Source organism: Callorhinus ursinus, unplaced genomic scaffold (genome assembly GCF_003265705.2).
Source record: "Callorhinus ursinus isolate GAN/ISIS: 27379988/994484 unplaced genomic scaffold, GSC_fseal_2.0 scaffold39, whole genome shotgun sequence".
In the NCBI taxonomy this organism is placed as follows: Eukaryota; Metazoa; Chordata; class Mammalia; order Carnivora; family Otariidae; genus Callorhinus; species Callorhinus ursinus.
The window spans coordinates 18,040,611-18,067,586 of record NW_027397101.1 but is presented as its reverse complement, the minus strand read 5'-3'; the positions used below and the strand labels follow the sequence as shown (position 1 = coordinate 18,067,586).

Sequence of the window (26,976 nt, the reverse complement as noted above, 5' to 3'; positions counted from 1 at the left end):
GCAGAAAAAGCATTTGACAAAGTACAGCATCCTTTCTTGATTAAAACTCTTCACAGTGTAGGGATAGAAGGAACATACCTCAATATCACAAAAGCCATCTACAAAAAGTCCACAGCGAGTATCATTCTCAATGGGGAAAAACTGAGAGGTTTTCCCTAAGATCAGGAACATGGCAGGGATGTCCACTTTCACCACTGTTGTTCAACAGAGCACTAGATGTTCTAGCCTCAGCAATAAGACAACAAAAAGAAATAAAAGGCATCCACATCAGCAAAAAAGAAATCAAACTCTTACCCTTCCCAGATGACATGATACTCTATGTGGAAAACCCAAAAGACTCTACCCCAAAATTGTGAGAACTCATACAAGAATTCAGCAAAGTGACAGGATATAAAATCAATGCACAGAGATCAGTTGCATTTCTATACACTAACAATGAGACAGAAGAAAGAGAAATTAAGGAGTCAATCCCATTTACAATTGCAACAAAAACCGTAAGATAGCTAGGAATAAACCTAACCAAAGAGGGAGAGGATCGGTACTCAGAAACCTATAGAACACTCATGAAAGAAATTGAGGAAGACACATGTTCATGGATTGGAAGAAAAAATATTGTGAAAATATCTATGCTACCTAGAGCAATCTACAGATTCAATGCAATCCTATCAAAATACCATCAACTCTTTTCACAGAGCTGGAATAAATAATCCTAAAATTTGTATGGAACCAGAAAAGACCCTGAATAGCCACAGGAATGTTGAAAAAGAAAACCAAAGCTGGTGGCATCACAATTCCAGACTTTAAGCTCTATTACAAAGCTGTCATCATCAAGACAGTATGGTACTGGCACAAAAACAGACACATAGATCAATGGAACAGAATAGAGAGCCCAGAAATGGACCCTCAACTCTATGGTCAACTCATCTTTGACAAAGCAGAAAAGAATGTCCAATGGAAAAAAGACAGTCTCCTCAACAAATGGTGTTGAGAAAATTGGACAGCCACATGCAGAAGAGTGAAACTGGACCATTTCCTTACACCATACACTAAAATAGACTCAAAATGGATGAAAGACCTAAATATGAAACAGGAATCCATCAAAATCCTAGAGGAGAACACAGGCAGCAACCTCTTCAACCTTGGCCACAGCAACTTCTGGCTAGACACATCTCCAAAGGCAAGGGAAACAGAGGCAAAAATGAATGATTGGGACCTCATCAAGGTAAAAAGCTTTTGCTCAGCAAAGGAAACAGTCGACTAAAAGACAACTGACAGAATGGGAGAAGATACTTGCAAATGTCTAATCAGATAAAGGGCTAGTATCCAAAATCTATCAAGAACTTATCAAACTCAATACCCAAAGAATAAATAATCCAGTCAAGAAACTGGCAGAAGACATGAATAGACATTTCTCTAAGGAAGACATACAAATGGCCAACAGACACATGAAAAAATGCTCAACACTACTTGGCATCAGGGAAATCCAAATCAAAACCACAATGAGATACCACCTCACACCAATCAGAATGGCTAAAATTAACAACTCAGGAAACGACAGATGTTGGTGAGGACGCAGAGAAAGGGGAACCCTCTTACACCATTGGTGAGAATGCAAGCTGGTGCAACCACTCTGGAAAACAGTATGGAGGTTCCTTAAAATGTTGAATACAGAGATACCCTACAGCCCAGCAACTGCACTACTAGATATGTACTCCAAAGATACAAATGTAGTGATCTGAAGGGGCACCTGCACCCCAATGTTTATAGCAGCAATGTCCACAATAGCCAAACTATGGAAAGAGCCCAGATGTCCGCTGACAGATGAATGGATAAAGAAGATGTATGTACACACACACACACACACACACACACACACACACACACACAATGGACTACTACTCAGCCATCAAATAAATGAAATTTTGCCATTTGCAACAATGTGGATAGAACTGGAGGGTATTATGCTAAGCAAAATAAGTCAATCAGAGAAAGAATCATCATATGAGCTCACTCATATGTGGAATTTAAGAAACAAAACAAAAATTTAAGAAAACAAAACAAAGGCTCATCGGGGAAGAGAGGAAAAAATAAAACAAAGAAATCAGAGATGAAGACAAACCATAAGAGACTCTTAATCATAGGAAACAAACTGAGGATTGCTGAGGGGAGGGGGGGGGTGGGGGAATAACGTAACTGGAGGATAGACATTAAGGAGGGCATGTGATGTAATGAGCACTGGTATTATATAAGACTGATGAATCACTGAACTCTACCTCTGAAACTAACAATACATTATATGTTAATTAATTGAATTAAATTTTTAAAAAGGAAAAAGAAGAAAAAAAACAGTAAAAGTGAATTCATAACACGGATAGGAAAGTTTGAAATCAGAAGTGTGATACCTCTAGTTTTGTTCTTTTTTCTCAGGACTGCTTTGGCTAATATGGTCTTTTGTGATGCCATACAAATTTAAGGGTTGTTTCTTCTACTTCTGTGAAGAATGCCTTTGGTATTTTGATGGAGAAAGCATTGAATCTGTAGATGGCTTTTGGGTGGTACAGCCATTTTAACAATATGTAAAATCTTCTAATCCATGAACAGAGGATGTCGTTCCATTTGTTTGTGTCTTCAATTTCTTTGGGCAAAGTCTGAACAGTTTTCATTGTAGAGATCTTTCACTTCTTTGGTAAAATTTATTCCTAAGTATTTTATGATTTTTGTGAATGGGATAGTTTTCTTTACTTCTTTTTCCAATATTTCATGATTTCTGTTAGTTGATTCTTTTAACCTTCCACTTTACTGAAATCATTGATTAATCCCAACAGTTTTTTGATTGGCTCTTTAAAGTTTTCTATATATAGGATCATAACATCAGCAAGCCATAGTCATAAAAACAGTATGATACTAGCACAAAAACAGACACATAGACCAATGAAACAGAATAAAGAGCCCAGAATTAAATCCCGGTATATACAGTCAACTAATATTGGACAAGAGAGCCAAGAATACCTAATGGATAAAAGATATTCTCTTCAAACGGTGCTGGGAAAACCAGAGGAATACACACACAACAATAAAATTGGACCTCTAACATTTGTTCTGCAAAAGTACTTTTAAGTGAATGGGAGAATATATTTGCAAATCACCTATCTGACAAATGGCTTCTGTTCAGAATATATAAATAATTCTCAAAATTCAGCTACAAGTAAACAAGCAATCCAATTAAAAAGTGGGCAAAAGATATGAACAGATCATTTACCCAAGAATATATACAGATGGCAAAAAGCATAGGAAAAAAACATTCAATATTATTATTCATTAGGGAAAATGGAAATTAAAACCACAACCACTCCTTGCCTACTAGACTATCTAAAAAGGAAAAAAAATTATGAAACCACATGCTGGCACAGATGCAGAGCAATTAGAACTCCCTTACATTGTTAGTGGGAACTCAAAATGGTACAGCCACTGGGGAAAACAATTTCATAGTTTTTATCATATGACCATTTATATAACTTATAAATATGTACGTACCATATAACCCAGAAATCACAATCCTCTAAGTATTTACCCAAGAGAAAAGAAAACTTATGATCACACAACAACCTATCCACGATAGGTTCTTTAGTCATAATTGCTAGAAAATAAAAAGAACTCAAAGGCCCATCAGCAAGTATAAACAAACAGTGGTACATCCATACAATGGAATATAACTCAGCAGTAAAAAGGAATGAGCTACTGATATATGCAACAACATGAATAATTTCCAAACATATTTTGCTAAGTGAAAAAAAGTCAGACCCAAAAGGCTACATACTATGGGACTCCATTTATATGACATCTTGGAAAAGGCAAAACTTTAGGTATACCCGACAAACCTGTGGTTCTTATATATGGTCAGTTGTTTTTGTTTTGTTTTGTCTTCACAAAAGGACCAAAGCTATTCAATGAGGAAAGTAAAGTTGTGAACAATGATGTGGGAACAATAAATAAATACAGGGGGAAAATGAACCTCAGCTTCTACCTAACATTAAATACAAAAATTAATTTGAGATGGATCATAGACCTTGTCATAAAAGCTAAAACTTTAAAACTTCTAGCAGATGGGGCACCTGGGTGGCTCAGTCATTAAGCCTCTGCCTTCGGCTCAGGTCATGGTCCCAGGGTCCTGGGATCGAGCCCCGCATCGGGCTGTCTGCTCAGCGGGGAGCCTGCTTCTCCCTCTCCCACTCCCTCTGCTTGTGTTCCCTCTCTAGGTCTCTCTCTCTCTCTCTCTCTCTCTCTCTCTCTCTCTCTCTCTGTCAAATAAATAAATAAATACATACATACATAAATAAAACTTCTAGCAGAAACAACAGGAGAGTATCTGCAAAACTCTGGAGTATAGACACATTGCTTACCACATAAAAATAAATACTCAAAAAGATTTACAGGTTGGACTTCAACAAAATTTTAAAACTTGTGATCATCAAAAGAATTATTTATACCCAGAATATCTAAAGAACTCTTACAAATCAATAATAAAAACACAAATAATCCCAACTTTTTAATGGGCAAATAACTGAAGAGATATTTCACAAAAGAAGATACAAGAATGACCAATAAGAACATGAAAACTGCTAGACATTATTAATCACCAAGAAAATATGAATTAAAACCACAAGGAAATACCTTTTTATTTTATTTTTTTAAGATTTTATTTATTTGACAGAGAGAGAAATAGCGAGAGCAGGAACACAAGCAGGGGGAGTGAGAGAGGGAGAAGCAGGCTTCCTGCTGAGCAGGGAGCCCAATGCGGGGCTCGATCCCAGGACCCTGGGATCATGACCTGAGCCGAAGGCAGATGCTTAACGAATGAGCCACCCAGGCGCCCCTGAAATACCTTTTTAAAACAACTAGAATGGCTAAAATTTTAAAGACTGACAATACCAAATGTTGCAGAGGATGAAGAACAATAGAAACTTTCATATATCGGTGGTGGAAATATAAAATGATACAACCATTTTGGAAAAAACTTTGATACTTTTTTTTTTTTACAAACATACACCTATCCTGTGATCTAGCAATTGAACTCTTAACCAAGAGAAATGAAAACCATATGTCAACAAAACACTTCTACAATATTTGTTGCAATTTTATTTACAATAGTGAAAAACTGGAAACAACTGAAATATTCATCAACTCACAATCTATAGAATTGTGGTGTAATTATAAAATAGAATACTACTTGACCATAAAAAAGAACGAACTACTGACACACACAACAACATGGGTGAGTACTAAAAAATATTTTGAGTGAAATAAGGCAACCACCAAACACTCCATACTGAATGATTCCATTGAGGGGAAACTCAAGAGCAAGTGAAAGTAATCTATGATGATAGGATTGGAACACTGGTTGCCTATGGAATGGAAACTGGAAGAGGGCACAGAAGAACTTTCTGGGGCAATGAAATACTTTAAGTTTTAAGTGGGATATGGTTACATGGGTCTTTGCATTGATCAAAACATCAAACTGTACACTTAAGATCTGTTCCCTTCACTGTATGTCAATGCTACCTCTAAAGAAACTGTAATAAATTGTTTAGGTCTTTTACTCATTAGTAGAAAATGCAAACCATATCACACAGCACCATGCAACACCAAACACATGGCTACTTTTAGACAGTATTAATTCATTCAAATTCACAGAGGAAGACATAAGTTAACATAGGGCCCTTATGTTTGAGAAAGCAGAATGGTGTTATTTTAAGCAATATGAAACTGTTTATTGACAAACAAAAATAATATGATTTCTTTCTTTTAATTAAACTTGCCAATATAAGTATGAACCAATATAAGTATGGACCAAATAAAGAGGTTAAATACTGAGTCAGGCTCCTAAGTATCTTATCTTGGGAACACATGAACTATTATTAAAGTCAATACCAAAAGAACATATACACTATCATTAAGTTATTCCTGATTGGGCAGGGATGACAGTTAACAGTATAAATTATGATGACAATAATTTGTATAGGAAAAAATACGGCCATGTTAACTACTCATAACTTCTGTTCTCAATCAAATCCAACACAGGAGACATGATACAATCTACAGTCAATTATTTTGCTATGGGGTCTACAACTATAACTCCATTTCTTATACAATGTTAGGAGGTATAACAAATTTCAACCCCAAATGAATTAAAATGATGGTTCACACACGAACCCCTACAACCGGAATGAACTGGATAAAAGAGTATCTACACTAAAACTGGGTAACATTTTACCAAATCTCTTAACCCTTTGTTTTAAAAATAAACAAAGGAAATACAATTTTAGCATTTAATTGATCAGTGCAGTCTAGGATGTTTTAACCAGAAACCCATCTACTTTCCTCCCTAAGTATAAGACAATCCTTAATACACATGCAGGCACACACACGTGTGCGCACACACACACACACGCACGAGCACGCACGCATACCCATTTGTGAGCATATGTGTGTGTTTGCATGATCACATGTATGTGTGCCTAACAAGTTCTATGTGGTTCTCAAAGAGTTCTAAACTGATTTGGCATTGGTACTAAAAGAAAACACTCGAAATAGCACAAGACTGAGCACGCTATTGCTAAAGCTCTTTGCAGAAGCAGCGTACCTGTGCCCTCCTCTGCACCTCCAACAGGAGCTCAGAGTACTGCAGCTCCAGTTCCTTCTTTTGTTTGTGCCAGCAGCTCTCCTGGGCTTTGATCTGCTCGGCCACTTTGTTAAAGGTGTCTTCCTGGGTCTGCTGAAGTTCTCTCATCGTATCAGACTTGTTTTTACAGATATACTCCAGGTGACTTATCTAAATGGGGATACGCAACAGAGAATGAGATATGCTCACAAAATATGTCTTTGTAGCACCTCTCCAAATGCCATACATCTACCATGTTTCATTCCTTAAGTTCACATAAAAGTTTTAAGTTAAAATGAAAACAAAAAAACTAAGAAACAGAAATTGGTAGGACAAATTATCATATTTTAGGAGAAAATGGTGTCATTTGTATGTATGTGTGCTTAGATCACAAATCATTTTTCTCCTTCTAATAAAGTTACTCGTTCTATAATCAACTTTACTGAGAAAACTAAGAAGAATATTTTTACTTCTAGAACCAAAGCTCAAGCTATTCACATATCTCAATGGGAAATGAAGTATTTCAATGAGATCTATAAATCTACATTTTATATATAATAAAACAGAAAGTCACAACCATTTTTTATTTCACATTCAAAACACTGGAAAGAAAATCATGTAACGTGTACGACAATTAATGATGTTTTGAAACTATGAAAAACTATTAAAACATAATACCATCTCAGAGGGTTCAAACATGTACTCATTTTAATTATCAGTAATTTTCAAACCCATTATACACACATTCACAATCATGAACAGCATCTGTGCTTCTCACAATTTACTCCCTCATTTCCTTAATCCTACTTCTCAGTGCCTAAGGTTGTGTTTGCCAATCAAACCAAGGTAAAATGTTCTCACTGTAAAATTGGGCCAAGATGCTGTTTCATTAATTCCACAGATTGGAGGGGGGGAAAAAAAAACCTAGGTAACAGTTTTTTTCTTCATGACACACAAGACCAAAAGCCATGGCAAATAAGATCTGGAAACCAGACCACATAATACAGTCCTGACCAGTTCAGTAGACCCAGGATGAGAATCAGTATCTTTAACGGTGGAATAGGTTGGTCTGCTAAGCCATTTAAATCTTCCATAACCAAAAGTGGGCTTGTTGTTTTTTTGTTTTTTTGTTTTTTTTGAAAGACTGAATTCCTAGGCTGGTGAAGTCCACTGTTTTCTGCTACCATGTATACTTTGAACACGCTACAGCACTGAATAGGGTCCGTTAATACACAGTTTGTTATAATTCAAGAAATAACCAAAAACATAATTTTAAATTTTTAAGTGCTTTTAAAGTAACACCTCATTATTTCCTGGGCAAAAATTTTAAGATCATGTTTTTGAATAACTGTATCTTGTTTCCATTTTATGCTAACATAAAGAGTTGGTTTATTAATGTAAATGACTAAGTTCTTTGAATTGCTTCATCAGTAAGATTAATTTATTTTCTTTTAATTAGGTCCCTGTGGCTAATACTGGCTAGTAGTATTAGCATGTCCCGCACAGAGTGTGGAGCTTAGAGACTTCATACAGACTTCAGTCACATTTACATGCCCACAGCAATGGCATCAAACTGAGTTGTAGACAAGCCATAATTAATGGTATTGAATTATTAACATCCAAATTCTTTTTGAAATAAGATGAATGTCAGCCCCTCTTAATGATACTGTGATGTGGACAAATGTCACTGAATTTAATAGAGGTATCTGGTGCCTGAGGACAGTTACCTTCTCATTAGCCCTGGTGAGGTCTGCGATCAGGGCATCAACATTCTCCTGCAAGACTGCACAAAGCTCGGTCCAAGAGAATTTATCCAGCATGCCTTCTGGTTGTTTCATGAGCACACAGCCTGCTATCAAGTGCTGATACAAGGTATGAAGAAAGGTTAGCTTCTCCTGTGAGGAAAAAAAAAAAAAAGAAATTAATTCCAGTATATCAACACTGTAAGAAGTAAAACACATACTACGTGTGGCAAAGGATTTGTTTCAAAAACTTGGGAAGGAATTAAAATACCCAAGTGTCATCTTGGGTGACTTTTTTTACACTGTCATCTTGGGTGACTTTTTTTTTTTACATTCAAAAGCATTAGATAAAAACTTGGAATTGCTTAAATTTGGTATTCAAAACCAAAATCTGCAGTCTAGAAGCCAGAAAACCAGGGTTCTGACCCCAGCTCTGCTCCTCCAGAGGATGGGACCTAAGTGCCTGTTTAGGCATCGCCTTTCTCAGCTTTGACATGACGTATCTGCACTAATTGTCTCTAAGCCCTTTTGACTTTTGTCCTGATGTCAGGACAGTAATTCTATAATTTCATATCTACATTCGCCAAAACAGATGTTATTTAAGTCAGAAAACCAATATAGAGAGAACAGTGTTACTCAACTCCATTAAAGACAAAGTTACACCAATATCTGTGCTTTACATGTACACAATTACTCAGCTTTCCTCCTCCTCCAGAGACTCCAGTTTGCTTACCACTTATAGGAAATCTATCCCCAGCCCCTTAGGCAAAGCAGACAGTGATATGAAAGATATGGAAGAGGGGCTCATTCGTTTTCCCCATAAGTTCATATAGTATTTGGCACATTGGGCATTTAGACGTGCTTAAATATTACAAAGTAACAGGCAAAAAGAAATGGACACAGTTGCCCAAGACATATTTTCAAAACTGTCCAATTAGAAATATGTAATAAGTTTTTTAAAATTATGTTGCCATTGTAGTAACTAAACCATCCACTGTTTAACAACCCAGAAACACTATCCCATAGAATTCAGTAAAAAGCTGATCCCATCTTGAACACACAAAAAGAGTTTATTTACTGAAATGCCAAATGGCTCTCTTTATAAGGTGTTCCATCTATAAAATGCCCAAGAGAGGAACTCAAGATGAGGTCAGTGTAAAACTGCAAAAGGATATCTTTTGTAGATAAAATAAGTTCCTTCAAATTTTTTTTTAAAGATTTTATTTATTTATTTATTTGACAGAGAGAGACACAGTGAGAGCAGGAACACAAGCAGGGGGAGTGAGAGAGGGAGAAGCAGGCTTCCTGCCGAGCAGGGAGCCCAATGTGGGACTCGATCCCAGGACCCTGGGACCATGGCCTGAGCCGAAGGCAGACACTTAACGACTGAGCCAGACAGGCGCCCCTCCTTCAAATTTTGTTAATAGATCAGCAAGAAAAGGAAACCCTTTTAAAAGAAGAAAATTTGAGAGGGAAAAAATAGAAATGCTAATCTTCTAGATAAGAAAAACTGTATATAGTATATGTAAAGGTTGTATAATTATAAATTGTGGGGAATTTTTCATATGTGTGTGTGTGTGTGTGTGTGTGTGTGTGTGTGTGTGTGTATCTAATTCTCTGTATATGCTACCTTACCTTTTCCCAAATATAACAAGTTAAAACCAAAAATTTTTAATACATAGTTACAACCACGAACTTGAGTTAGGATATCAGAAGAATCCTCATAAATACGTTATGCCTTTTTCTTTGTTAAGCAATTAAAGATGTCTTTTACATTTTCAACTGGGTTGAGATGTTTAAAAATCTTATTAAATATAACTAACCAAATGTAATATTCAGGCACTAAAAGTCTTCGCCCTCCACATTTTGCCAAGTGATCGAGTTCATCCTAAAGGATAATTCATTGTGTCGCCATTATGTCCTTTTTGCTTGGGCTGTGATAAACCATGCATGATAATCATCCATTTGGCGTGAAAAGAGAATCTCAAGATCCAAAATCAATTCACACATGTTGAACCCAACCACAATGCTGTAGACATGCTGACTTTACAATACAGGCAGGCTTCTAGTTTCCTTTCCTTTAATCATTATCTGATGTGTAGAACAATTCCAGCCCCTTCATGTGGACACAATTTAAATCCCAGACTGTAAGAAGAGTGGAAAGAATGTTTCCTTTTTACTCTCTTGGCATTCATGTTCATATTTGTTGGAGTAATGAACTCAATATGCAGGACGACTCAGATGAACTGGTTCCACACTAGCTAAACCAGCTCTATATCCCATGGGTAAAAGAATATATAACAGTTCCATTCACACAGGCTCATACAGAATAGAAAAGTTTTGTCATAATATTTTAAGAACTCATTAATAAATAAAAATGGATAGGTAACTCTCAAGGGCATCTAAATAAAGTTTCAATATTGTGGGACTTGTCTTCTCCTAAATTTTGGTTAATATCCTACAATTATAAAGAGTAAGGAGACTGTCTGCTAAAGGAGATGTTATTCCTGTTTTGCAAATAAGAAACTAAGACGTGGACAGACTAAGCTGTGTGCCTTGTCCATATTCACAGTTTGAAAACAGGAGTACCACGAGCCAAGTCCAGTTCTTTCTGATTACGAAAAACATATTTTTTCCACCATGTTCAGCTACTAAACTACTGAAATAAAAAATAATTTTGTCACCAGCAAATAGGCAAACTTTGAAAGGACTGTTTTAGGAGCCTCAGTGCTTGGGATATGATGTTCTAAGTAGAGAGATGAAGCCACAGAAGCGACAGAGGGGTTAAACTCCATTACTTCTCTCCAAAATAGGATGACAGGAGAGTAATGGAGTGACCAATTGTGCGGCTGGCATGAATATTTCAAAAAGAGTCGGCTCAGAACAAATCAGAGTAAAAACAGCCACTTGATGTATGTAAATTTAGAAAACTGAGATTAGTGAAGGCCTTTCCTGCCAGGCGTCCTGTCTCAGGTAATACCTCGGTATCCTTCTGGAAAGCCTGGGCAAGCTTCTGCAGTTCACTCTCCGATTGCGCTGCTCGAGCCTTTTCTTTCTCCCAACAGTGCAGCACATTCTGTAGTTCCACTTTCAACGTGCTTATGAGAGCCTCTCTGTCTGCACATTTAGTGCGTAAATGACTTAACTCTTTACTGACATCGGCCAATTTTTCCTGAAGGTCCTGTCAGAGATGCAAAATAAAGAGACTGCATGAAGGCCGGCCAATAAAGGGACGGAGGATACAAACACAAAATACATAATGAAAACCTCCAAAGCTTTACCATAAAAGAATCACAAGCGTAAGCATTTGGCTACAATGCTAAACATTACAGTAATTTATTGAATCAATTTTCTAACTATAACATTTTAGCTCAAAAGTTAGAAAAAACTGTTAAGTTTTAACACTGAAACATAAAATGTTCATAAGATACCTGATTCCTAAAAGCTCTTTGAAAAGGAGTTTTCCTTTCAATTCATTATTTAAAAAAAAAAATAGCTTGGTAGCTCAAAAAAAAATTTCATAACATGTAAATAACATTTTCAAATGAAATATTTTACATTTAATATACGAACATTTACTTCCCAATGATGTCCAAATACTAATAGAAATCTCAAGTGTGTGACACAAAATTCTGAACCATTTCTTCTTCAACCTTATTAACAAATTCTACTGAAGTATGTCCATGACAAACTCAACATGAACCAACACAAAAAATTTCCAACTCGGAGACTTGCCTCGGTATAATTTTGCAAAGATGTAGTACATAAAACCAGTGCAGAAAATAAAATAAACTCTTGTCTTGGACCTTAGCCAGTGCAGTCTCAGCCCATTACTAGGCATGATGCTCTAAAAACAATTGCTCCACCCTAAAATGATGAAAACTAACTCCAAATACTGATGTGCTTATGTAAATAAAATATGTTGAATATGTATCTGAGGCTGGGCATTAAATCTTAAATCACTTTTTGAATCTATGGTATTAAAATTAAATCTGGGAAATACATCTTTCCTTTAACCAAAATAATTTCCAACAGTTATATTTTTTTAATGAAAAATACATTCTTGTTACTTTGATCAACAATAAAAAATCAAAATTGTATCCAAATGTACTTAATAAAAAATTGGGAGATACATTTTCAGATATCTCTATTTTAAAGTATTCCCTAGATAATATTTGTTTCTTAATACAAAAGGAAAAAGTTATTCTAAGTCATAATACCTTTATATTTTTAGTGTGAGATTCTATCTTCTGTTTGGTAGAATCAAGTTCACTCGATGCCTTTTCCTTAGCATCATTCATGCTGTTTAACTGATGAAAGAAAATGTAAGTTACTTTTTTTATGTTTTTCAAGGGTGACTAATTCAAAAGCTAATCTTTAATGTTTTTTAGGCAATTACTTAAACACCAATGTTCCAACAGCGATTAAGAGTCTTGAAAAATTCTTTCTTTTGGTTAACTATGTCATTTCTGTCACAAGTTCACATGGCTAAAAAGAAAAAGCATTCAAGCTTAAAATGTCAGTGATGCTACTGTGTTTTTACTAGATGGCTGGATAAAGGATTTCATTCTTATTGTAAACAAATACAACTTTATTCTTAAAATCCTACTGGACCAAAATGCCAAAAGCACTGGCATCTACAAGGAAAGAAAAAAAGCACAGAGCAGAAGACTGTTCTTTCTATACATCATGAGGGTATTCGGTGGTCTTTCACTCCATATGACAACTTCAGGGTCGGTCACAGGCAGTCCTACTGGGAAGGCTTGTGGCAGGTCATCAGTTGGTCCTGCTCCGCTTGTGATTTATTTTCTTTGACAGTTCATTCTTCTTTCTGTCAGACTGCTCTTTTTGCTTTCTTTGCAGCCACCCCCTTGGTCTCCCCACTGCTGTCTCTGGCACGGGTTCACAACAAAGCACATTACTAAGCCAAAGCCTGCTGAGTCGACTTTTCAACTGTGCTAAGGATCATGTGACATTCATCCTCCCAAATAACAATTCGCTGTGGGTAATATGTTCCTAGTTACCCTGCAGCTTCCAGACCTAGGCCTCAGAAGAGTTTCATAAACTACTAACAATACAGGTTGCCTTGTCTCACTAGGAAAGACTTAGCAATATTTGTTCTTTATAGAAATTTAATTATTTCAATGGTCACTTTCTTTTTGCCTTTTGAACAATTACAGAGAGTATTAAGAAGACTCACTTTTCCTTCTTTGTTGACCGTGGTAAACTAAAGTAAAATAAACCTCTTCTGAAATGTGAAATATAATGATTCCGTGGCCTCGTATTATTTGAAAGAAACAAATAAACAAAAGGATAGACACTAAATCCTTGCTATGTGGCTTGTCTTTGGTTTGAACAATCTCTTGGTTGTTTTGCTAACTAATTGTATTTCATGTAATTATTTCATACTCTCTAGTTTGACAAGAGCCAACTAAACAAACTCTTCAATTTTTAAAGCATAAATCCATAAAATATTTTAATACCCAAGAAACTTATCAACCCACACATTAAACAATACAAATGAGATGAAAAATAGAAGAGCTTTTTAGTCAGCAAACCAAAAACTACCAAGCTACATCAAACGGATATTTGTTTTTGAAAACTTCTAACAACAGTCCTTTAGAGAATGAGAACTAACCTCTCTCTTGTTTTGTTAAGACTTCCATAATTTGTAGAAATCCTAACCTAAAATCTTGACAAAACCTAAATTTCCACTACCTAGTCCTAATTTGCTAAGAACACGTGAACATATAAATAGAATACATATTAACTTAGATGACTTGTGTTGTTTTTTGATTGAATTAAAGTAGATAAATTTTGAAGGCCAAGAAGTGACAAGAGTCCTCGTAACTTTGACAATAATAGGATGACTTTAGAGTTATAGAAACATAAGTGAGACACGACTTGAGGCCACACTTAAAGAAAGAACAGTGACAGACAATTTATTATTTTTTGTATCTGTGAAGCTGTCAAGTCAACATTCCCAGTCTTTCTGACCTTTGTAACAAGCACGGAACCACAGTGCTGCAGGCTGAAGGCTCTAAGTGTGGAGCCAAACAGTGCAAGTCTTACCTCATTAGATGCATCTTCCAGCTTGTTCTGGTAATCTGTCAAGGTACGCCTCAAAGTCTCAAGGACAACAGAGAAGCTGGGAGGTTTATCTTTGTCCTTGTGGATGCCTAAAGAAAAATGTAACATGAAAATATATCCTAAAGTCACAAAGAGACAAAAGCTAAGCAAACAGTAACAGAGATATTACAATTAGATAGAGCTGAAAACATGTTATGAAACATTGAGTAGAGTCTTACTCTCCAAAGTATACTGCTGTATAGCCAAGTATTAATAGCCTTTCTAAACAAGTGATCAAATTAAGTTCATAAGGTATCAAGTTCAAATTTATGGCTACTTCCTACCTTACCTAGGCCCATACTGTAGTTAGTAGTGAGCTTTTTTTTCCCCCATCTCCTATATAACTGAAGAATTTGTACACACCTGTTATCCAACAATTAAATGAACAGTCGACATACTAACATTGTTTTGGGACGTTACATACACTTACTTTGGTCCTTGTGTTTCTGATCAGTCAGGCCTATTTTGCTTAAATAATAATTTCTGAACCCAAGAGCACATAATTTTCTGTTATGCTTGGAAATACTCTTCAATCCTTAAAATTCTCAAGTTACAATTTGAAATAAATAATAAAAATGCTATTATCTACACAGGCCCACATCATGTTTCAATTAAAACCCTTAAAACTGATACTTATTATAAAAATATGAGTATTTCCATATTATGCCCTCAAACTATTTTAATTTAGTTGGGCCATAAGTTAGTTGAGCTAATCAAGGTCACATGGTCAAATGTAGTTCAAAAGATTAATCCAAAATCATCAAACGTTTAGTTTTAAAAACCACTTTAAATTGATTGTTCACTGTACTTCTCTTTTACTGTTAAAAAACAAGTAGCAAATGTTAAAATATTCTGTTAAAAATATTTCTCTTTTCCTATTATAATTTCTCCCCAGCATATTTTATAATCTATTTCAATAGACAAGAAACACATTTTTAACAAGGATGGTTTCAAAAAGAAGCATTCACAATATGTTTTATTATTCATTGACTCATTCATTCAAATACCTTACTGAATTCCTACTACGTACTAGTCCAAGGCATGGAGGTGAATAAGATTGGTGTAGTCTCTGTCCTCAGAGAATTTACAGTCTAAAAAGAGGAGGAAAGAGGGGCACCTGGGTGGCTCAGTCAGTTGGGTGTCCAACTCTTGATTTCGGCTCAGGTCATGATCTCTAGGTCATGGGATCAAGCCTCAGCACAGAGTCTGCTTGTCCCTCTCCCTCTGCTCTCCCCCCACCCCCACCTTGCACATGCTTTCGCTCTATCTCTAAAATAAATAAATAAAATCTTAAAAAAAAAGGAGGAAAGATAGTAAAAAAATAATTACATGAGATCATTTATCCATTCTTCATGTATTCAACTGCTAGAACTTGGGGAGGATAGGGAAGAAGGCAATAATAAAGGAAAAAACAAACAAAGAAAGGCAGGCAGGAAGGAAAAATTTTGGTTAATGATAGACTAATTTTATCTCAGAGTATTGGTGATATTTAGTGTTTTAATCTTGGACAAAATGTTACTAATAAATTTATTACACTCATCCAGGTATAATTTAAACACTATCTTAAGTATGGGTTCACCTCAGATTTTCTTAAACAGAAGAATATTTAACCAAAAAAACAGAAGTAATACGGAAGCAACACATATCCCAGCTAGGCAAAAAAAAAAAAAAAAGGACACTGCTCTGAGCCATGATAAAGGAGGAGACAGTACTCTTTGTAATTACTATGAGTTAGAAAGACAACTCATTAAAAATTTTATTAAAGGTCTTACCAAATATATTTTTTAAAAAATTACTCTTGCATAACATAAAAAAAATGTAATGTATAATTCTTTTCTTTTGCTACTACACAAGTAGGCCATGAATAAATCATCCAAGGATATTCGGGAAATCTGCTGGCTTTTACAATAAGGGAGAAAGCTTCCTCTTAGAAATTCAGAAGAATAAAACCATTTTAATATGAGTGTTAAAGGGTAAGGGGACAAAATGCCCTGTCCTTACTGACCCATGCATATTATTATATTCTGTATAAAATAAAGTTTCTTTGCGTGAAAATGTTTATACAATAAAGTTTAGTTGAAGTACAAAGTATGCTTTAAGTCTTATCCACATCCATCATAAAAATGCTTATAAATGGAAACATGGAAAAATGCTTATAAATAAGAAGAAAGGGTCACTAGGACTCAGGACCTTATTGATAATTTGATTTAATCTAAAATATCCTAACCCCTGAATATTACAAGAAACAATAACCTATTAATGATCTCAAAGAAAGCTCTAAAAATTCACAGATGAAGACAATGAAAATAATTTGAAAAGTGGTCATAAATGGCTTTTCAAATGTCAAAGTCCCAAATGAAGAACAGAATGTGTTAGAACACTTTATATTTCAAAATACCAACTCAAAACCTTCCAACTTTCCCTATACTTAAATGTTTCAGTACTTGGAGGCCAACCTATACTTTCCCATCACTGCTACCTGTTTCAATCTCTCTCACTCACTTTTAATATTGAGTACATTTCAACTCGGTGTGCCTTGGCAAATCTTTTTGTTTGTTTTTGTTTTTAAAGATTTTATTTATTTATTTGACAGAGAGATAGCGAGAGCAGGGGGAGTGGGAGAGGGAGAAGCAGGCTTCCCACCGAGGAGAGAGCCCGCTGTGGGGCTCAATCCTAGGATCCTGGGATCATGACCTGAGCAGAAGGCAGACGCTTAATGACTGAGCCACCCAGGCGCCCCTTTGTTTTTGTTTTTAAGAATTTTCACATTTTATTTTGTATTTCTACCCAACATCATAACACACTAAATATAAAAATATATGTATGTGTATCCTTATCATAACCAGTGAATGTTTTATTATTTATAGTGATATTTTCTTCTGTATGTATCATGATTTTATTTTTCAGACAATTTAAGCATTATTATCTTTTGTGATTTGAAGAAAATTACCTGAATCTGATTCTGATTAACAATTCTACTCAGGTTGTGGTATAATTATTTGGCTAAAAAGGCCAACCTCAACTGGCAGTGCTTCTGACCAGAGAAGGTTTTTGGGGAAGAATGAATTTTCCATCCTGTTTGGGACTAATCAATCTCTTGTCAAGGGTATATCTTTCTTTCATGATCTCATGGTAGATTAGAAACTGCTATCCTAATATAGAGCACCCAATTTCTACATTTCTTAGGTATATACTTACCTAGAATGATTACATAAAAGCAAATCTTTTTTTGAATGAGTAGCCCACGGCAGAGAGGGAGGTAGGAGAAATGGTTCCAAGCCCTCGATTTAAATGTTTTCTTTTAAACAAGCTCAAAAGCTAAATATTTTCACATGACCCAAATAAACCACTGTTTCTCAAGCTGGTTTTCATTAAACTATAGTTCCACAGTAGAAACAGTACGTTGTGATGAATAAGGTTGTCTATCTCTTCAACCTTTTCAAACATTCTCTTATCTACTTCAGTTTTCTGCAAGACCCCAAAAGGGGAGAATTATTAAGAAATAATGGAGAGGGCGTCTGGGTGGCTCAGTGGGTTAAGTGTCTGCCTTTGGTTCAGGTCATGATCCCGGGATCCTGGGATCAAGCCCCGCGTCGGGCTCCCTGCAGGGAGTCTGCTTCTCCCTCTACCCCTCCCGCCTGCTAGTGATCTCTCTCTCTCTCTCTCTCAAATAAATAAATAAAATTTAAAAAAAAAAATGAGGGGCACCTGGGTGGCTCAGATGGTTAAGCTCAGGTCCTGATCCCAGGGGCCTGGGATCGAGCCCCACGTCGGGCTCCTGGCTCAGCAGGGAGCCTGCTTCTCCCTCTCCCTCTGCCTCTCCCCCTGCTCATGCTCTCTCTCTCTCTCTCTCTCTCTGTATCTCTGTGTCTCAAATGAATAAACAAAATCTTAAAAAAGAAAGAAAGAAAGAAAGAAAGAAAGAAAGAAAGAAAGAAAGAAAGAGAGAGAGAGAGAAAGGAGAGGTAACAGAAGACAAAAGACTGAGATTTTTTTAAGAATACATATGTGTATGTGTGTGTGTATATACGTATATATACATACATATAGACCATGAGTAGTCATGTTCAACCTCAGAATAGGAAAAAAAAAATGTTGTTTAATGTGGATTTTTCTTTAAATTTTTTTATTGTTTTGTTAATCACCATAGATTACATCATTAGTTTTTGATGTAGTGTTCCATGATTCATTGTTTGTGCATAACACCCAGTGCTCCATGCAGAACGTGCCCCCTTTAATACCCATCACCAGGCTAACTCATCCCCCCCACCGCCTTCCCCTCTAGAACCCTCAGTTTGTTTTTCAGAGTCCATCGTCTCTCATGGTTCATCTCCCCCTCCAATTTTCCCCCCCTTCATTTTTCCCTTCCTGCTATCTTCTTTTTTTTTTTCTTAACATATATTGCATTATTTGTTTCAGAGGTACAGGTCTGTGATTCAACAGTCTTGCACAATTCACAGCACTCACCATAGCACATACCCTCCCCAATGTCTATCACCCAGCCACCCCATCCCTCCCACCCCACCCCCACTCCAGCAACCCTCAGTTTGTTTCCTGAGATTAAGAATTCCTCATATCAGTGAAGTCATATGATACATGTCTTTCTCTGATTGACTTATTTCACTCAGCGTAACACCCTCCAGTTCCATCCACATCATTGCAAATGGCAAGATCTCGTTCCTTTTGATGGCTGTATAATATTCCATTGTGTATATATACCACATCTTCTTTATCCATTCATCTGTCGATGGACATCTTGGCTCTTTCCAGAGTTGGGCTATTGTGGACATTGCTGCTATAAACATGGGGTACACGTGCCCCTTCAGATCCCTACATTTGTATCTTTGGGGTAAATACCCAGTAGTGGAATTGCTGGGTCGTATGGTACCTCTATTTCAACTTTTTGAGGAACCTCCATACTGTTTTCCAGAGGGGTTGCACCAGCTTGCATTCCCACCAACAGTGTAGGAGGGTTCCCCTTTCTCCGCATCCCCGCCAACATCTGTCGTTTCCTGACTTGTTAATTTTAGCCATTCTGACTGGTGTGAGGTGGTATCTCATTGAGGTTTTGATTTGGATTTCCCTGATGCCGAGCGATGTTGAGCATTTTTTCATGTGTCTGTTGGCCATTTGGATGTCTTCTTTGGAAAAATGTCTGTTCATGTCTTCTGCCCATTTCTTGATTGGATTATTTATTCTTTGGGTGCTGAGTTTGATAAGTTCTTTATAGATTTTGGATACTAGCCCTTTATCTGATATGTCATTTACAAATATCTTCTCCCATTCTGTCGGTTGTCTTTTGGTTTTGTGGACTGTTTCTTTTGCTGTGCAAAAGCTTTTTATCTTGATGAAATCCCAATAGTTCATTTTTGCCCTTGCTTCCCTTGCCTTTGGCGATGTTTCTAGGAAGAAGTTGCTACAGCTGAGGTCGAGGAGGTTGCTGCCTCTGTTCTCCTTTAGGATGTTGATGGACTCTTGTCTCATATTTAGGTCTTTCAACCATTTTGAGTATTTTTGTGTGTGGTGTAAGGAAATGATCCAGTTTCATTAATGTGGATTTTTAATCACATGGTAAGACACAGAAAATAACATTCAAATGGATTTTATCTTCACCTAAGAAAATCTAACATTTAATACATTGATGACCAAGAAAATTCCCTTTTCACTCCAAAAGCATTAAATATAAACGTTTTGTTGGCAGTTATGCTTTTCAAACTGAGATTACATTCTGTTTATTAATTTGTTTTACTCACTGAGATCATAAACAAACAATCTCCTTATCTTGTAAACACAGGTACCCATTCTAGAGTTTTTAAGGAAAATGACTTCTAACTTTTCTAACATATGGAGAGTATTTATTATGTAAGTCTTGCTCACCCACCCCCTATGTCTCCAGCGAAAGTTAAAAAAAACAAAAAAACAAAAAAACACTTTCTTTACCAATGTTTGAGAAATGTATTGGTGAGGGGAGCCCCAGCGTCCTTGATGAGCTAGCCCTGTGTGGCTCAATAAGCTCTGTGTAGCAGAGATAACAGCCATCAAGCTGGGTTCCCTGAATTCAGTGAGGACGATGGGATCTGGGTGACAAAGGCCAAGTGGTAGTACTTAATTTCCAGAAACAAAATGGACATGGTCGTCATAATGAAATCAAAGCAGTAAACAAAATGGTTTTACCCACAGAGATCGCTGGTGTTGGCCAACTGATCACGGTGTTCATAGGACTAAAACAGACAGGCACTCTACTTAAATGTTATCTGATTTATATAAGTAGAAAAGCTGTAGGTCTAATTACCAGAGGTAGAACTTAAATCAACACAGAAAAGACTCTTGGCTCTCAATCAATTATCAGACTTGAGCTAGTTCACAGACCCAGTATCTCTTGAATAAAGAGGAGGGGGGTTCCCTTTGGAAATCCTAACATACTGCCAGAAGATCATACTGTAAATCTTCCTCCTCACCTTCCTCAAAGAAACATGCAACCATTTAACAAGGTGACTATGCACTGGAGAAAGGGGGTTAATCACTGGGATAGCTGGGCACTGGATCTGAGCTGACACTAATTCCTACAGAACTAACACGCTATTGTGGTTCACTAGTTAAGGTGGGAGCTTATAGAAATCAGGAGATTGACTGAGTTTTGGCTAAGTTTCTATCATCAGTGGGCCCAGTAGGTACCTGAACCCACCTTATTTCCTTGGTTTGGAATGCAGAACTAAGAAAAGACAAATGCAGAAACTGGCACTCTATCCATACTGGTTACCTGACCCATGGAGTGGAGGATTTACAGAGGAAAACCAATAGAAAAAAAGCAAGTGGAAGTCACTAGAATTTTACCTACCAAAATAGTAAGTCAAAAGTAATGCCACCTTTCTGGAGAGATTGCAGAGATCAGTGCCATTGGGAAGGACTTAAAAGATACAGGGGTGGTGATTCCAACCACATCAGCATTCAACTCATCTACCTAGCTTGTGCAGAGTACAGATGAATCTTAGGGAATGACAGTGAATTACTGTAAGCATAATTACATGTGATTCCAATTGCAGCTGCAGTTGAAGATGTAGTTTCATTGTCAGAACAGGTCAATACATTTCCCAGCAACTGGAATGAAGCTATTTCTTCCATCTTTTTAGTAAAAACTAACAAAACAATTTCCTTCAACTGTCAGGGCTAGCAATATACCTTCATAGCTTTACCTCAGAGCTATATCAACTCCGGCAGAATCTAGTCTATAGAAATCTTGATCAACTTTCCATTCCAAAAGACCTCACAAGTTCTACTTAGCTCTCTACCAAGTTGATGATAGCATTCTGACCTCAAGCTCCCACAGGTCAAGTTTGGCAAGGTCCTCATAGAATCACAGTGTAAACTTTTAGGGTATCAGAACAAAGCAAGTCATCCTCTACAGATAACTCTTCTCCTCTTGAGAATCAAGCTTTACACTTGCTACTGGTCCTCAGGAGATAATACATTCATGGCCACCAATTTACCATGAGACCTGAATTGCCCATCATAAAATCATTATTGTCTGATCCACCAATCCATAAATTTGGGCATGCACAACAGCACTCTATCATCAAGTGAAAGTGGTCTATACAAAACTGGATTCAAACAAATCCTGAAGGCATAATTAAGTTACATGAGCAAATAGTCCAGATTCGAATGGGCCCTATGCCTGTTATATTGCCTCCCCTCTTAATCCACAACCTGAATCCATGGAAGGTTTCCTATGACCTGTTGACTAACGGAAGAAATGGGTTTAGTATATAGATGGTTCTGTATATGCTGACTCTAATTAAAAGTAAACAGTTGCAGCACTATAACCCCACTCAAGGGTGGCCCTGAAGGACAGCGATGAAGTGAAATCCTGCCAGTAGTCAGACAAGTAACGGACCTGTCATTTCACCTGGAATGAGAAATGACCAAAAGTACAAATGTACACCAATGTGTGGGTAGTAGCTAACATTTAACAAAAATGGTCAGGGACTCGAAAAGAACACAACTAGAAAATCGGTAGCAAGGTGATATGGGCAACAGTATGTGGACAGACCTCTCCAAATGGGCACTGTGCCCAGAACAATCAGTAGAAGAGGATCTTAATAATCAGGAGGACAAGATGAGGCATTCTGTGGCTATTAGCTAGCATCTCTTCCCAGCCACCTTCATCCTTACCACCTTTGTTTTCCTTACAACAAAAGGGTCATGGCAGCAAGGATGGAGGGAATACATGGGCTCAGCAACACAGACATCCATTCACCACGACTGATAGGATTACAACCCCTGTTGTATGCAAAATCTATCAATAGCAAAGACAGTGAACTCATGATATGACACCATCTCTAGGGCCTGGTGGCAAGTTGATTATACTAAGTCACTTCCATCATGGAAGGAGCAATGTTTCATTCTTACTACAGTAGACACTAACTCTGGGTATAGATTTTCCTTCCCTGACCATAGTATTTCTGCTGAAATCACCAATGTGAATTTACAAGACATCTTATTCATAATTACATAATCCACATAGCATTGCTTCTAACCAGGGAACTCAATTTATAGCGAATAAAATATGGAAATGGCCTCATTTCACTAATGTTCTGTGATAAAAGTTAATAGACCAGGGGCACCTCAGTCATAGAGCATGAGACTTTTGATCTTGGGGTTGTGAGTTCAAGACCCATGTTGGGTACAGAGATTACTTAAAAATAAAATCTTAAAAAAAAAGTTAACAGACCAGTAATTTCACTTCTGGGTGTATATTTAAAAGAACTGAAAGCAAGGTCTTGAAGAGATATTTCCATGTTTATAGGAGCACTATTCATAATAGCCAAAAGGTAGAAGTGATCCAAAGGTCCTCAACAGATAAACAAAATCTCAATATTATTCAGCCTCAAAAAGGAAGGATTCCTGTCACATGCTATAACATGAATGAAACTTGAGGTCCTTGTGCTAGGTGAGATAAGCCAATCACAAAAAGACCAATACTATATGATTCCACCATAAGAGGTATCTAAAGTAGTCAAATTCATACAAACTGAAAGTAGAATGGTGGTTACCACAGGTTAAGAGTAAGGGGAGGAAGGGATCCGATGGTTAGTTTTATGCATAAACTTGACTGGGACACAGATATTCAGTTACACATTTTGTCTAGATGGGTCTATGAGGATGTTTCTGGATGAGACTGACATTTGGATCAGCACACTGAGAAAGAAGACTACCCTCCCCAGAGCAGATGGGCCTCATCCAACCCACTGGAGGTCTGAATAGAATAAAAGGCCAACTAAGAAGGAATTCTTTCTCTCTGCCTGATTGTCTTCAAGTTGAGACATTGGTCTTCTCCTGCCCTTTGACTCAGACTTCACCTGGAACTTAACACCAGCAGCTCTCCTGGTTCTCAGCACTTCAGAATCAAACTGGAACTATACCATCAGTCCTCCTGCATCTCCAGCTTCCCAACTGCAGGTGTTGGATTCCTTAGCCTTCAAAATTGTGCGATTAACTAATGATCCCATGAGAGGATGTCGAGCACTCTTACTGAAGTCACTTCCTTGGATTTTGCAAACTGAAACAAGGAGCATGATGAAGTAGGCCAATTTTGGTTTGTAAGGGAGGTGAAAGAAGTAAGCGAGAAGTGGATTGGGAGGTGAGAGAAGTAAGCTAGAAGAATTTGGCAAATGACACCGAAGGAGGCCTGTGTGCCACTCTTATAAGCATCCTCAGCTTCTCAGTGACCCATAAATCTCCAGTTAAAAGGTACCAGCCACGAGGTTCACAAGAACAATTAAAATTCTCAGGAAGATATCAGATCTAGACCACAGTCCTTTATTAAAGAAGTAAAGAAGGAGAGAGGAGAGGAAAAGTCCAATTTATTGTCCTGATCATCCTAAGAGCCGTCCCTGAGACTGCCCAATTCCTGGGTGATATATATATATATATATATATACACCTAAAGGCATCAAAGGCTGTTGCTATTATTTCCCAGGGTCCTCTCCAGTAGAAAGAAAAAGAATACCTCTAGAGTATTACAAATGATTTCCTCAAGGAGGGAAAGGTTGAAGAAGGTCAGAGGGCTCTCAGTCAAAACGAAAGTCAACCACCCTGAGGAGGATCCAAGACTGAGCCACAAGAAAAACTTTCTTTCGCAAACCTAAGGAAGGAAAAGTTACATTCTATGTGTTTGCTAACATCCTCAGGCAGAGGTGAAACTGTATTAGAAGAAACACTCTAGGCAGAAAGGGCTCAAAGTGGGAAAGGATTTCTCCCCATACGCATCCTACTAGAAGAATTTTCACCAGAAAAGAAATGAGATATGAACAGCTGTAGTGCTTCAATTTCAGTAGGAAGCAGAACTAGGAAATAAATGTCCCTGTTCAAGCAAATTGAGACTATCTTGCCCAATGATAGTAGATAATCCAGGTGGCATTTCTATGGCCCATGTAAGATTGTACATCTTTTCCACTTAAGGTCAATCTTCCTGATGACTCCATATGGATTGCTACCCAAAAGGCTGCTATAATTTGGAAGGAGACTCCATGACTACCTTTATAACCTCAAAAATTAAAATGCAAAATAGACTTTTGACTTGATATTAATTCATCCACACTTTTATTCATTAATATTCAACAAATATTTGCCGAGTGACTGCTTTATGCAAGGAATGATCTAGCTGCTTAAAGAACATTAGTAAATAAAAGGGACAAAGATTCTTGCCCTCATGGAACTTAGATATTGTGGGGATTAATTTTATGTGTCAACTTGACTGGGCTAAGGGATGCCCAGATAGCTGGCAAACATTTCTGGGTGTGTCTGTGAAGGTGTTTCTGAAAGAAATTAGCATTTGAATCAGTGGGCTGAGTAAAGATCTGCCGTCACCAGAGTGGTGAGGCAATCTATTGCCTCCCTATCCCCCCATCACAGACAAAATGGTGGAAGGAGGACAAATTCTCTTTCTACTTGAGCTGGGTCTTCCATCTCCTCCTTCAGACCCCGGGAGCCGCGAGGTTCTCAGGTCTTTGGATTCAGACTGGATTATATCACTGGCTTTCCCGGGTCTTCAGTCTGCAGACGACAAGTCATGGGATTGCCCAGACTCTATAACCACAGCAGCCATTCCTATATCTATCCTATTGGTTCTGTTTCTTCAGAGAATTTTGACTAACACAGATAAAATAAATGCACCATGTAGTGTGTTAGAAATGTTGGACAGCAGTAAGTGCTCGGGGAAGAAAAATAGTAGAGCAGAAAAGGGAAAGGGGTAGTGAGACAAGTGGCATGGGAATGAGTAGCAGGTAAGCTTCATGGAGGTGAGATCTGAGCATAGATTTTCAAAGACAAGAGAGGGGTGCCTGGCTGGCTCAGTCAGTAGAGCATGTGACCCTTGATCTCAGGGTTGTGAGTTCAAGCCCCACACTGGGGGCAGAGATTACTTAAAAAAATAAAAAAACCTTTTAAAAAAATGTTTTAAATAAAAAGATGAGAGAGAGAGCCATGCAGACACATCTAAGTAAGGAACTTTCCAGGTAGAAAGAATGGCCAGCACAAAGGCCCCCCGAGGCAAGAGCATGCTCGGTGTGCTCAAGAAACAATAGGAGGCCAGAGGGGCCGAAACAGACAGAGGGACAAGGGGAAGTCGGAGGGGTGATAAAGGACAGGCGCAGACCACGTAGGGTCTTGCAAGCCATTGCTAGCACTTTGGCTTCTCCTCTTAGTGAAATGCAGAGCCCAAGAAGATTTAAAGCAAAGGCATAACATGCTCTCACTTGGGTTTGCAAATGATCATTCTGGTGGCTACAGAAAACAGACTGCAGGGGGAGCAGGGTGGAAGGAGAGATCGGGAGTCGGAGGGAGCAGTGTTGGAAGCACTAGGAAACAAGGTGTGAACTCTCACACTGATCACCCTCGAGAAAATCCCAGTAAATCCTCTAAGTAAATAAATTCCTGAAGGTCTTACACTAACCGAAACTTTGCCTCATCTGTGACGCGAAGAATAAGGGGGGGGGGGGCTACTGTTGCTTCACAAACATTTACCGTGGAGGACCACCAAGGCTGAAGAAGATGGGGAAGAGAATAGCTGGCAGCTATGATCAGCTCGGGACTAAAATTCATCCAAGAAAACAATTTTCATTCATCCCATTTTAAAAAGCAAGTAAAAACAAAAACCAAAAATTGTAACCATCTACCATGGATTGCTTTTCCTGAATTGGGGAGTAGATACAGAGCCTATCTTGAACTGAAAGGTAGGAAGAGGTAATAAAAGGAAGTAAAGCATTGTTGCGTACTGGCCATTCTGCAGAGCCGAGGATCCCTCTGGAAAACCTTTCTGGAGGTAACTGAATTAATTCTGTAACAAATTCTAAGGCTGCCCTATCATCACATGGTAACACCCCGTTCCTATTTGAAATAGACTTTTTCTCAAAAACATATATACTGTGAGATGTATACATGTTTCTTTTT

At 37.5% G+C, this 26,976-nt stretch overlaps 1 protein-coding gene across 8 annotated transcripts in view; it reads right to left on the bottom strand.

Moving 5' to 3' along the window:
* CCDC171 (coiled-coil domain containing 171) overlaps positions 1-26,976 on the bottom strand; it is a 316,432-nt gene that overhangs the window by 181,410 nt on the left and 108,046 nt on the right. For all 8 annotated transcript variants that reach the window (XM_073880818.1, XM_025887898.2, XM_073880822.1 and 5 more), the window contains 5 exons: positions 14,473-14,579; positions 12,621-12,710; positions 11,381-11,581; positions 8,386-8,553; positions 6,641-6,829 (listed from right to left, as the gene is read on the bottom strand). In XM_073880818.1, coding sequence (XP_073736919.1) covers positions 6,641-6,829; positions 8,386-8,553; positions 11,381-11,581; positions 12,621-12,710; positions 14,473-14,579 — 755 coding nt within the window. The remainder of the gene's footprint in view (positions 1-6,640; positions 6,830-8,385; positions 8,554-11,380; positions 11,582-12,620; positions 12,711-14,472; positions 14,580-26,976) is intronic.